The sequence below is a fragment of the Erinaceus europaeus genome, chromosome 18 (genome assembly GCF_950295315.1).
Source record: "Erinaceus europaeus chromosome 18, mEriEur2.1, whole genome shotgun sequence".
NCBI lineage: Eukaryota > Metazoa > Chordata > Mammalia > Eulipotyphla > Erinaceidae > Erinaceus > Erinaceus europaeus.
In genome coordinates, this window is record NC_080179.1 from 76,487,789 (window position 1) to 76,500,096 (window position 12,308).

General features: G+C 46.3%; 2 protein-coding genes across 5 annotated transcripts in view; one reads left to right on the forward strand and one right to left on the reverse strand.

Annotated features, from left to right (window-relative positions):
- CCPG1 (cell cycle progression 1) overlaps positions 1-6,329 on the forward strand; it is a 46,504-nt gene extending 40,175 nt beyond the window's left edge. For 3 of the 4 annotated variants that reach the window (XM_060178206.1, XM_060178209.1, XM_060178207.1), the window contains 2 exons: positions 1,565-2,967; positions 5,596-6,329. In XM_060178206.1, coding sequence (XP_060034189.1) covers positions 1,565-2,967; positions 5,596-5,785 — 1,593 coding nt within the window. In that variant the 3' untranslated portion in view covers positions 5,786-6,329. The remainder of the gene's footprint in view (positions 1-1,564; positions 2,968-5,595) is intronic. The other variant, XM_060178208.1, reaches the window with a different exon arrangement.
- The window catches only part of PIGB (phosphatidylinositol glycan anchor biosynthesis class B), a 30,404-nt gene continuing 24,415 nt past the window's right edge, over positions 6,320-12,308 (reverse strand). Inside the window, exons 6-8 of the mRNA XM_060178225.1 lie at positions 9,393-9,609; positions 7,019-7,199; positions 6,320-6,692 (exon numbers count right to left, since the gene is read on the reverse strand). Coding sequence (XP_060034208.1) covers positions 6,555-6,692; positions 7,019-7,199; positions 9,393-9,609 — 536 coding nt within the window. The 3' untranslated portion in view covers positions 6,320-6,554. The remainder of the gene's footprint in view (positions 6,693-7,018; positions 7,200-9,392; positions 9,610-12,308) is intronic.

Below are 12,308 nucleotides of genomic sequence, written 5' to 3' on the forward strand. Positions count from 1 at the left end.
TTTTTCAACTTCGACCTGAGAGTGAGATCAACCCATATTCATCCTTCTGTTTCTGACTTATTTCACTCAACATGATTTTTTCAAGGTCCATCCAAGATGGGCTGAAAACAGTGAAGTCAATATTTTTTACAGCTGAGTAGTATTCCATTGTGTATATATACCACAACTTGCTCAGTCACTCATCTGTTGTTGGACACCTGGGTTGCTTCCAGGTTTTGGCTATTACAAATTGTGCTGCCAAGAACATATGTGCACACAGATCTTTTTGGATGGATGTGTTGGGTTCCTTAGGATATATCCCCAGGAGGGGAATTGCAGGGTCATAGGGTAGGTCCATTTCTAGCCTTCTGAGAGTTCTCCAGACTGTTCTCCACAGAGGTTGGACCAATTTACATTCCCACCAGCAGTGCAGGAGGGTTCCTTTGACCCCACACCCTCTCCAGCATTTGCTGCTGTTACCTTTTCTGATGTATGACATTCTCACAGGAGTGAAGTGATATCTCATTATTGTCTTGATTTGCATTTCTCTTACAATCAGAGACTTGGGGCATTTTTTCATGTGTTTCTCGGCCTTTTAAATCTCTTCTGTGGTGAATATTCTGTCCAAGTCCTCCCCCATTTTTGGATGGGGTTATTTGTTGTCTTGTTGTTGAGTCTGGCAAGCTCTTTATATATGTTGGTTATTAAACTCTTATCTGATGTATGGCATGTAAAGATCTTCTCCCATTCTGTGAGGGGTCTCTTGGTTTGGGTAGTGGTTTCTTTTGCTGTGAAGAAGTGTTTTAATTTGATGTAGTCCCATAGGTTTATACTTGCCTTAGTCTTCCTTGTAATTGGATTCGTTTCATTGAAAATGTCTTTAAAATTTATGCGGAAAAAAGTTCTGCCAATATTTTCCTCTAAGTATCTGATAGTTTCTGGCCTAACATCCAAGTCCTTGATCCACTTGGAATTTACTTTTGTATTTGGTGTCATCTCTACTTTCAAAATCTCATTTAAAAAAAAAAATTATTTATTCCCTTTTGTTGCCCTTGTTTTATTGTTGTAGTTATTGATGTCGTCATTGTTGGATAGGAGAGAGAAATGGAGAGAGATGGGGAAGAGAGAGATGTGGAGAGAAAAATAGATACCCGCAGACGCAGACCTGCTTCACCACCTGTGAAGCGACTGCCCTGCAGGTGGCAAGCCAGGGGCTCGAACCAGGATCCTTACGCCAGTCTTTGCGCTTTGTGCCACCTGCGCTTAACCTGCTGCGCTACCACCCACCTCCCTCAAAATCCCATTAGAGGTACATTGGACTCCAATCATTTTTTTTTTTCTTCCAGCATTCTGAGTTCTCATTTTGATGTAGCTCGCTGTGTCCTTTCTTATTTATTTATTTATTGCATGTCAAGTATGTATTTTCTAATCCTTGCCTGTACAGTTTTTACATATGGACATAAGTTTATAAAGGACCTTCTCTGCCAGTGTGCACACTTAACCATTTGTGGAGTATTTGTTTTATCTTATAACATCTAAACTCCACTCTTAATGTACGTGACATTTCTCTTTAAATTTTTTTCAGTCATTGAAGAAAAATCTTGCGAGGTGTTGGACCCTTACTGAAACAGAGAAGCTGTCCTTTGAAACTCAGAAGAAGAACCTTGATACAGAAAACCAGCACTTAAGAATGTCTCTGGAGAAGGCAGAAAAGGCTTTGTCTTCACTGCAGGAAGAGTTAAGGAAACTAAGGGAACAGATTAGGGTACTAGAAGACAAAGGTACAGGCACAGAACTAGCCACAGAAAACCAGAAACTAAAGCAGCACTTGGAAGAAGAGAAGCTGAAAACACACAGCTTCCTTACTCAGAGGGAGACTCTGTTGGCAGAAGCAAAGATACTTCGGAAGGAACTGGAACGGGAACGACTAGAAGCCATGGCACTGAGAATGGAACTGCAGCAGCTAAGCGCTAGTCAGTCATACATCAACCCAGACTCTCCTGGTGAAAAAAGGGAAATAGAAATCCTGCGGGAAAGACTCGTGGAGCTGGAGCGGAAGTTAAACTTTGAGCAGCAGCGTTCTGATTTGTGGGAAAGGCTATATATTGAGGCAAAAGATCAAAACGGAAAGCAAGAAACTGATGGAAAAAAGAAAGGAAGCAGAGGAAAAAACAACAGGACTAAAAACAAGTCAAAAGAAACATTTCTGGGCTCAGTTAAGGAAACGTTTGACGCCATGAAGAATTCCACCAAAGAGTTTGTGAGGCATCATAAAGAAAAGATCAAGCAGGCTAAAGAAGCTGTGAAAGAAAATCTGAAAAAATTCTCCGATTCAGTGAAATCCACTTTCAGGCACTTCAAAGACACCACCAGGAATATCTTCGATGACAAAGGCAACAAAAGGCACAGCACTACGAAAGAGGAAGCAGCTGAGAAGCCAGCACGAGTTTTCAGAGCATACTCCCACCCGCAGTATAAGGCACGCACGCCAAGTCATAACAGTAGAGGCCCTCAGAGTAGAGACGGAAGAAAAGAAAAACCAATTCACTCGGAAGAATTTGAGAAAAATACGAAGTCACAGAAATGCCGTGCTCAGCATGACTGCAGTAAAAATGATAATTCGTTTCGAAAGACCTGCTCTGGTGTGTTTGAATGTGCTCGGCAGGAATCCATGAACCTCTTTAATGTTAAGATGCTGAATCCCGTAACGATAGATGAGTTTAAACAGCTGATTGAAAGGTATCTACTGGAAAAACTGGATGCCTTTAATCACTGGGAAGAACTCCATCAGTTCATCGACATGTTCTTCCTAAACGGTGTCTTTATCCACGACCAGAAGCTCTTCACTGACTTTGTTAATGATGTGAAAGATTACCTTAAGGACATGAAGGAGTATCAAGTAGAGGGCGACGGCGTGTTTGAGAAGCTGGATGGCTATATATATAGACACTTCTTTGGTCACTCTTTCCCCCCTCCATATGGACCCAGGTCGGTTTATATAGCACCATGTTACTATAATAGTTTCTGACACATAAGAGATCAAGCATCAGTCGATAAGTTTCTCGCTATTTATAAAAGCATACTTGCTTGTCATTAAGGATTTAGAATAAATTAAAAGACACAGTTTTTAAGAGATACTACAGACTGGAAATTTTTGTATGATGTTTGACTTAGAGCATATGGTTTGATTTCTGCATTGCAAGTCAGTTAAGGATACATAAGTTCTATTTTAGCTTACTTTGTGTCTTTTCATTTTAGTCTAAATCACCACCTGAAGTGAAATTCTTTTCCTTTAGTCTTTTATTTACTCACCTTAGGAAGCTAAGAATGAGTAACACAGGTCTGGATAGCTTTCTTATTTTCCATTTGTTCCATTTACAGCTCAATAATGATGATTCGGTTGTTACAGAAAATTGCGGGTAAATGTAGAGGCATGATCAAAGAGGCTCACTTAGCAGGTTCTAATGTGCTCTAGACAAAATTAAAACGAATTTTGCATTATAATGAGCATTGCTGATCAGCTTCATACCCTCTAAAATAAAACTTGCCTGCTCCTCAGATGTTAAATTCACCTTTGATAGCTACCACAGTATTGTTTGAATAAATGAAATGTGTCTATAAAATAATGAGACTGGTTCTGTTGTCTTCAGTCATTACATATGGCTGCCACGAGGAGACCAAGGAGCAATTTTTTGCTGTTGAATTCACAAGCTTTTGGGGTGTTAGATGAAAATACAGTGAAATGGATCCCTGGAGGCAGATTGCATGCAGCGGTGTCGAGAGCGTCTGGGGCATGTTCACGAACAAGGTGGCCTTTGAACTGAAACTTTCCAGATCTGATCTGGAGGGGAAATGAGGATCTGCCAAGCAGATGATAGGGCAGGACATTCTCTTCAAAAGAAGCTTCATTCCATTCAGGAAAAAACTGGAAACGTGAATATATATGTCACTGGAGGCAAGGTAGCATAGAGGTGTGAATAGAAGCTTCAGATCATGACTGGCTTAGTGGCACTTTCAGTCATTAGAAATAGCCTGCAGGGGAGTCGGGCTGTAGCGCAGCGGGTTAAGCGCAGGTGGCGCAAAGCACAAGGACCGGCATAAGGATCCCGGTTCGAATCCCGGCTCCCCACCTGCAGGAGAGTCGCTTCACAGGTGGTGAAGCAGGTCTGCAGGTGTTTGTCTTTCTCTCCCCCTCTCTGTCTTCCCCATCTCTCTCCATTTCTCTCTGTCCTATCCAACAATGACAACAATAATAACTACAACAATAAAACAACAAGGGCAACAAAAGGGAATAATAAAAAAAAAGAAATAGCCTGCAGAACTGGTTAGAAAGAATAGACTAGCAGGGCTGATAGCATAGTGGTAATCCAGAGACTCATGCTTGAGGCTCCAAAGCCCCAGGTTCAAGCCCTCCTCTCCACCCCCCAATATCATAAGCAGGAGCTGATCAATGCTCTGGTAAAAAAATTAAAAGTAGGGGCCAGGTGGTGGCGCACCTGGTTGAACATACATGTTGCAGTGCGCAAGGACCCAGGTTCAAGGCCCTGGTCCCCACCTGTAGGGGAAATGCTTTGCGAGTAGTGAAGCAGGGCTACAGGTGTCTCTCTGTCTCTCTTCCTCTCTCTCTCCCCCTTCCCTCTCAATTTCTGACCGTCTCTAGCCAATAAATAAATAAAGATAATTAAAAAAAAATTAAAAGTAGAGCTGGAAGCTGGATGGTCTTGAAACAGTAAAGGTCTGATACTAGGACAACAGTAGGAGGAGGGGAGACAGATTTGAGCCAAGTGACAGTAAGTGTCTTGTGACAGACAGAAAGTAACAGTGACTTCCAGTTGTATGCGTTGAGTAAGGAATCAAGCCAGGGAGTAACACTACAGCGTTACTCGAGGCCCCTGGAGAGTCAAGTGGAGAGCGTGAGTGGGCCAGGATCGAGTCAGCCGGCCCCGATTTACTGTGTGCGGACGAGACGAGGCTTGACGGGACCGGCCAGACTGCTTCAGAGCACCGGCTTCTGAGGGACTTGAGTGAAAGAGCACTGAGTGTGGTCTGGCCAGAGCGGCATCATGAAAACCCAATGGCCAGCCAAAGGAACATTTAAATGCCCCCCCCCCCCCCAGCAAATAAATAAGTAGGACTAGGAAATGTCTCCATGACGGGGCAGATAGTCAAGTATGGATAGATGCCTGATAGAATGCTTGAGGGAAAGAGTAGTGTAGACATTGGAAACCTTGACTTTTGTAAGAGATGTGTATATCTTCCTGATAGGAGAGGAAGCCAGTGGGGAGGGGTTGGGTGTTTGGGTTTTTGTCCCTTTCTTTCAGGAGAGGGGGAGAATGGAAACATCTCATTATTTTACTGTCACATTCCATCCTTTATCTCTGAGTATCCCCCCCCCACACACACACACCTTTGGCCAATGGCTGTTTATTTCTCTTCTCTGTGGGATAAAAGTATAGTACTGAGTCTTTGTCGTATGGCCACGTGAGGATGAAACATGACATTAACAGCTGTTCTTAGTGTCTAGATAATAGATTAATGGAGAAGTACATTTAAATTGTTTCTTGCTTCAATAAATTCAACTCTAACATACCTGAAAAATGTGTTTACTGCTTTCAGTCGACCAGATAAAAAGCAACGTATGGTAAATATTGAAAACTCCAGGCCTCGAAAGCAAGAGCAGAAGCACCCTCAGCCCCAGCCTTATAGAAGGGAAGGTAAATGGCATAAGTGTGGTCGCACCAACAGACGACACATGGCGAACCTTGGAATAGAGTTGGGGCAGTTACCTTTTGATCCTAAGTACTGACCATCATGATGAAGTTAAATTAGAAAACTGTAACATACCTGCTTTACTCGTATGGAGTTGAAACTAAGATGAAGTTATCAATGATTTTAAAAAATCATTTCTAAGTGTCAGTTTGATGACTTTCTCATTACTCAGAAGCATCAAACAAAAGCTTACTAACCTGCATTTTCCTGTAGTTTATTTAGCTTTGCTGAGTTTCTTTTGGCACTGGAAATGTTCAGCTGTGGTTTTATTAAGAAAGCCAGGCATGCAGCAGACTTCCTTTCAGAGTGTGAACTTAACAGCAAGCTCAAAGTCAGACATGACAAAGTGTAATTAGTAGTAATGTGTGTTAAGTTTGCTCTAGAGCTTGGAAAGAATACATTGTGGTGGAATTTCATCTTTACCAGTTTATATTCTTACACTTGCTTCTTGTCTTTTTGTGGGTTCGAGAGCCCCGTTGATTTGTGAAGAATTTGCTGTCTTCTTACGAACTTGCTGACTTGTTCTCTTGTGAAATTTCAAGAAACAATAAAACTACACCTACACCATGAGGAAAACTAAAGGTCTTTATTTAAAAATTTGGCACTGTATATTAATGTTATTTCTAATTTTGTGGTTTCTTCCCCTTATATTTGCTCAGTACTGACAACTGGTAAAGCAACACATAGCTTTTTGCTGTCAACAGTTCCACAGTTCTTACTGCTTGTTTACTAACATTTAAGCAGCATCTGAACATTTCTTCCAGGCAGTGTCTACTGAGTTCTCTGGGAAAGATCAATTCTGAATTTCACTTTCTGTTGAGCTTCTCCGTGACTTTCCGTTCATAGACATAGATGTGACTTCCAGTTCGGCCTTCCGGGAAGTGAGTGTGGAAGAAGACCGCAGTTCTCGCATAATGGTTTGAAATCAGGAAAGCACTTATTTCCTAGAAGTCAATAAATGTCTGAGTAAACACAGGCTGCACTTTGCTTAGCACCATTCCAAGCGTTGTAGGATTTCCTATTCTGACTGTGCCTCTATAATGTTTTCCGCAATAAAACAAAGCCGTTTCTTAATAAAAGAATTAACTTAGGTAAATAACATGCCTTCATAGTCATAGAACCAGGGCTGGTTTTGACTAGGGGGAAAGATGAATAAAAAAAATACAGGGACCGAAAGGGACCATTAAAATGTTGTGCCATTCCCTGAGTGTTTGCTAGACCTGAGATGAAGTAAAAATGCTGACTTTTCCTTTCCCTCTTATCTCCTTACCTCTTCCAAAACACTGAAGATGAGTAAGTGTGTAGGCAGTGCTGAAGCCCTGTCAAACTCTTTGTTTAACCAGTTTAAGGGACTCTGATAAAATAGATCTGCTTCATCGAGATACTGATTTTCCCCAGTCAGATTTGGGGGACATTGGAGAAATCTCATTGGAAGTTGACAGTGGACGTGGCTGTGAAAAAAAAAAAAAGAGTTACCAGTAAAATTACAAGTAGGAACAGTGATGAAAAAAAAATTTTTTTTTTTCCTCCAGGGTTATTGCTGGGCTCGGTGCCTGCACCATGAATCCACCGCTCCTGGAGGCCATTTTTTTCCCTTTTTGTTGCCCTAGTTGTTGCAGCCTTGTTGCGGTTATTATTGCCATTGTTGACGTTGCTTTGTTGTTGGATAGGACAGAGAGAAATGGAGAGAGGAGGGGAAGACAGAGAGGGGGAGAGAAAGACAGACACCTGCAGACCTGCTTCACCGCCCGTGAAGCGACTCCCCTGCAGGTGGGGAGCCGGGGGCTCGAACCGGGATCCTTACTCCGGTCCCTGCGCTTTGCGCCACGTGCGCTTAACCCACTGCGCTACTGCCTGACCCCCAGTGATGAAAAATTTTAAGGTTACTCTCAGATATATCATGTTCCTACAACAAAAGGTGAGACCCGAATCTCAGCTGAATAGATAAAGCGGCAGAGCCGGCGACTGCACAGTCTGTCGTGAAGCGGAGACTGGGGGTCTCACACCGCGTACATGGCACGGCAGCGCCCACAGACCACTCCAGCCCGGGGCCTCGGCGCTCCTGAACATCTGTCTGCTGTCCAGAATGTGAGGCACCTTTGGGGCCGGAGAGGCTGTCTAGTAATAGCAGCAGTCCTAGGCGCATCCGACAGTGAGCCACAGAGGATTCTTGGGGTCTTCCTTCTTACCTTTCTGCTCTGAAAAGGGACACATCAAGCAGGAGAGGTAACAGTGATTATGCAAAAAGACTGTAAAGCCTGAGGTGTCAAGGTTCCGGATAAATGAGAGCTGATCACTGGTCTCTCTGTATCTCTTTCTCATTGAGATAAATAAAAAGGGATCACAGGAGTCGGCTGGTAGCGCAGTGGGTTAAGCGCATGTGACGCGAAGCTCAAGGACCAGCAGAAGGATCCTGGTTCGAGCCCCTGGCTCCCCACCTGCAGGGGAGTCGCTTCACAGGCGGTGAAGCAGGTCTGCAGGTGTCTGTCTTTCTCTCCCCCTCTGTCTTACCCTCCTCTCTCCATTTCTCTCTGTCCTATCCAACAATGACGACATCAATAACAACAACAATAACTACAACAATAAAATAACGGGCAACAAAAGGGAATAAATATTTTTTAAAAAGGATCACATCTTTTTTTTCTTGTGGTCATGTTTTCATTCATATATGTTTTTTAATACTTATACAATATTTAGTAGCAGTGAAGTGCAAAGACCGGCGTGAGGATCCCGGTTTGAGCCCCCAGTTCCTCATCTGCAGGGGGGGTCGCTTCACATGCGGTGAAGCAGGTCTGCAGGTGTCTTTCTCTTCCCTTCTCTGTCTTCCCCTCCTCTCTCCATTTCTCTCTGTCCTATCCAACAACAGCGACATCAACTACAACAACAACAAAAAAGGGCAACAAAAAGGAAAATATTTTTTAAAAATGGTATATTGAGTATCTGAGAAAATCATAAAGAGTTTATTTTAAAGGAATATATATTTTAATTTTTCTGGTTGTGTCTAGGTAAATTAAAGAACTGGTATGTAACCTTCAATGACATACTTCAAGTAATTTTTGAAGCTGAGTACTGAACATAAATATGGATAGGAGTTTCAGAGTTTTTTAAAGCAGTGGCAGAAAATGAATCCAGGGTTTTCTGAATGTGACTGAGCCAGCTTCCTGGCCCAGTTTTCAGGAGACCAAAGCACCCAGAGCTTTCCTCCCACTTTTGTCTACAGTGCTCCCACTTGGGAATTTTATTTTTAAAAAGGAAACACTGACAAAAACCATAGGATAAGAGGGGTACAACTCCGCACAATTACCACCACCAGAACTCCGTATCCCCTCCCTTCCCCTGACAGCTTTCCAATTCTTTATCCCTCTGGGAGCATGGACCCAGGGTCACTGTGGGATGCAGAAGGTGGGGAGGAGGTCTGGCTTCTGTAACTGCTTCCCCGCTGAACATGGCGCTGACAGGTCGGTCCATACTCCCAGCCTGCCTCTCTGTGCTGGGAATTTTCCTCCGGTCCTCTTGTGCTTTACCACTGAGCCACCACCTGCCCCCCCAGATTTCCTGATCACTTATCAATTATTTATACCTAAGAATCAGAAAGGAATCTGACTTTCTTAGTGACGGTATATAGTAGTGAAGTGATAGGCTACCTATAGTAAGGAGTAGAGTGGCACGGCATCATGACAAATACTGACGCTGAAGGTTCACTGCGACTGGGGCGGCCACAGAGGTTTTGAACGTAAGTCATGACATCGAGGGCTCCTCGTTGATGAACTAAGCCAGTGTAGAGAGCGAGGGGCATGTTCAGTAAAAACAGGAAGCAGAGCACCGGTCTCCTCCATGTCTTCAGGTGGCTTAGGGAGTACCCTGTAAGATGACAGACATGCTGACTGAATCCTAACACGGGCCATGTTCTGTTACAGCAAAACATACCTGCAGAACTGCATGGATGGAGCACAGACTTAATATCACGGGCGAACAAAAAGTAGTCCCAGGTCATCTTATGTCACTGTCACTGGCAGCCAGGCTTCGGTCTTTATCTCGGAAGGGGGACTGAAATAATCTCGAAAGATTACGGCAGAGGCGCCCAGCAGACCAAAAGCGGAAGCTTCTGGCACAGATCCTACCACTTAGCCGAGTATCAGTCTCCTATCCGCAAATGGAGTAATAATAGAAACGGGAGGGGTAGAGGGAGAAAGAGACAGACACCTGCAGACCTGCTTCACCGCTTGTGAAGCGACACCTCTGCAGGCGGGGAGCCGGGGCTTGAACTGGGTCCTTGCGCAGGTGTTGCGCTCTGTGCTGGGCGCCTTGTGCTACCGCCCAGCCCCCAGAAGTGTCTTTTTCAAGTGTTAGAAACAAGGTCTGTGCAGTGTGTCAGTGCTTAGCTGCCATGCAGTGTATATCCACTTAGCTTTCTCCCAAGCGCTGATGGATGTTTCACTGGGTGACAGAACTTGGAGTAACGTTCAAGCTGTAAGTGTCCTCGCGGAGAGACACCCACTGGGGCCGGAAGCCCGGCTCTCCCAGTAGGATGTGCGTCCTGCTACGCACGTGGATCAGGTTGGAAGCCTGACACCACCCGGGGCCACGGAGCCAGGGGAGCTCTGGGGCTGCGGTGCCCCTTCTAGCCCTACCCCATCCACACTCGGCCCAGTGTCTGCAGCTGCCTGTGTGCGAGGCCCTGGCTTGGTGTGTGTGTGTGAGGAGAAATGTACCCCGTTACTGCTGGGAGAGGCTCAGCAGTGTCTGAGTGACGGCATGAGGCCCTGGCGTGGGGTGTGTGTGAGGAGAAATGTACCCCGTTACTGCTGGGAGAGGCTCAGCAGTGTCTGAGTGACGACATGAGGCCCTGGCTTGGTGTGTGTGAGGAGAAATGTACCCCGTTACTGCTGGGAGAGGCTCAGCAGTGTCTGAGTGACGACATGAGGCCCTGGCGTGGGGTGTGTGTGAGGAGAAATGTACCCCGTTACTGCTGGGAGAGGCTCAGCAGTGTCTGAGTGACGGCATGAGGCCCTGGCGTGGGGTGTGTGTGAGGAGAAATGTACCCCGTTACTGCTGGGAGAGGCTCAGCAGTGTCTGAGTGACGACATGAGGCCCTGGCTTGGTGTGTGTGAGGAGAAATGTACCCCGTTACTGCTGGGAGAGGCTCAGCAGTGTCTGAGTGACGACATGAGGCCCTGGCTTGGTGTGTGTGTGTGAGGAGAAATGTACCCCGTTACTGCTGGGAGAGGCTCAGCAGTGTCTGAGTGACGACATGAGGCCCTGGCGTGGGGTGTGTGTGAGGAGAAATGTACCCCATTACTGCTGGGAGAGGCTCAGCAGTGTCTGAGTGACGACATGAGGCCCTGGCGTGGGGTGTGTGTGAGGAGAAATGTACCCCGTTACTGCTGGGAGAGGCTCAGCAGTGTCTGAGTGACGACATGAGGCCCTGGCGTGGGGTGTGTGTGAGGAGAAATGTACCCCGTTACTGCTGGGAGAGGCTCAGCAGTGTCTGAGTGACGACATGAGGTCCTGGCGTGGGGTGTGTGTGAGGAGAAATGTACCCCATTACTGCTGGGAGAGGCTCAGCAGTGTCTGAGTGACGACATGAGGCCCTGGCGTGGGGTGTGTGTGAGGAGAAATGTACCCCGTTACTGCTGGGAGAGGCTCAGCAGTGTCTGAGTGATGGCATGAGGTCCTGGCTTGGTGTGTGTGTGTGAGGAGAAATGTACCCCGTTACTGCTGGGAGAGGCTCAGCAGTGTCTGAGTGACGACATGAGGCCCTGGCTTGGTGTGTGTGTGTGAGGAGAAATGTACCCCGTTACTGCTGGGAGAGGCTCAGCAGTGTCTGAGTGACGGCATGAGGCCCTGGCGTGGGGTGTGTGTGAGGAGAAATGTACCCCGTTACTGCTGGGAGAGGCTCAGCAGTGTCTGAGTGACGGCATGAGGCCCTGGCGTGGGGTGTGTGTGAGGAGAAATGTACCCCGTTACTGCTGGGAGAGGCTCAGCAGTGTCTGAGTGACGGCATGAGGCCCTGGCGTGGGGTGTGTGTGAGGAGAAATGTACCCCGTTACTGCTGGGAGAGGCTCAGCAGTGTCTGAGTGACGACATGAGGCCCTGGCTTGGTGTGTGTGTGTGAGGAGAAATGTACCCCGTTACTGCTGGGAGAGGCTCAGCAGTGTCTGAGTGACGACATGAGGCCCTGGCTTGGTGTGTGTGTGTGAGGAGAAATGTACCCCGTTACTGCTGGGAGAGGCTCAGCAGTGTCTGAGTGACGACATGAGGCCCTGGCGTGGGGTGTGTGTGAGGAGAAATGTACCCCATTACTGCTGGGAGAGGCTCAGCAGTGTCTGAGTGACGACATGAGGCCCTGGCGTGGGGTGTGTGTGAGGAGAAATGTACCCCGTTACTGCTGGGAGAGGCTCAGCAGTGTCTGAGTGATGGCATGAGGTCCTGGCTTGGTGTGTGTGTGAGGAGAAATGTACCCCATTACTGCTGGGAGAGGCTCAGCAGTGTCTGAGTGACGACATGAGGCCCTGGCGTGGGGTGTGTGTGAGGAGAAATGTACCCCGTTACTGCTGGGA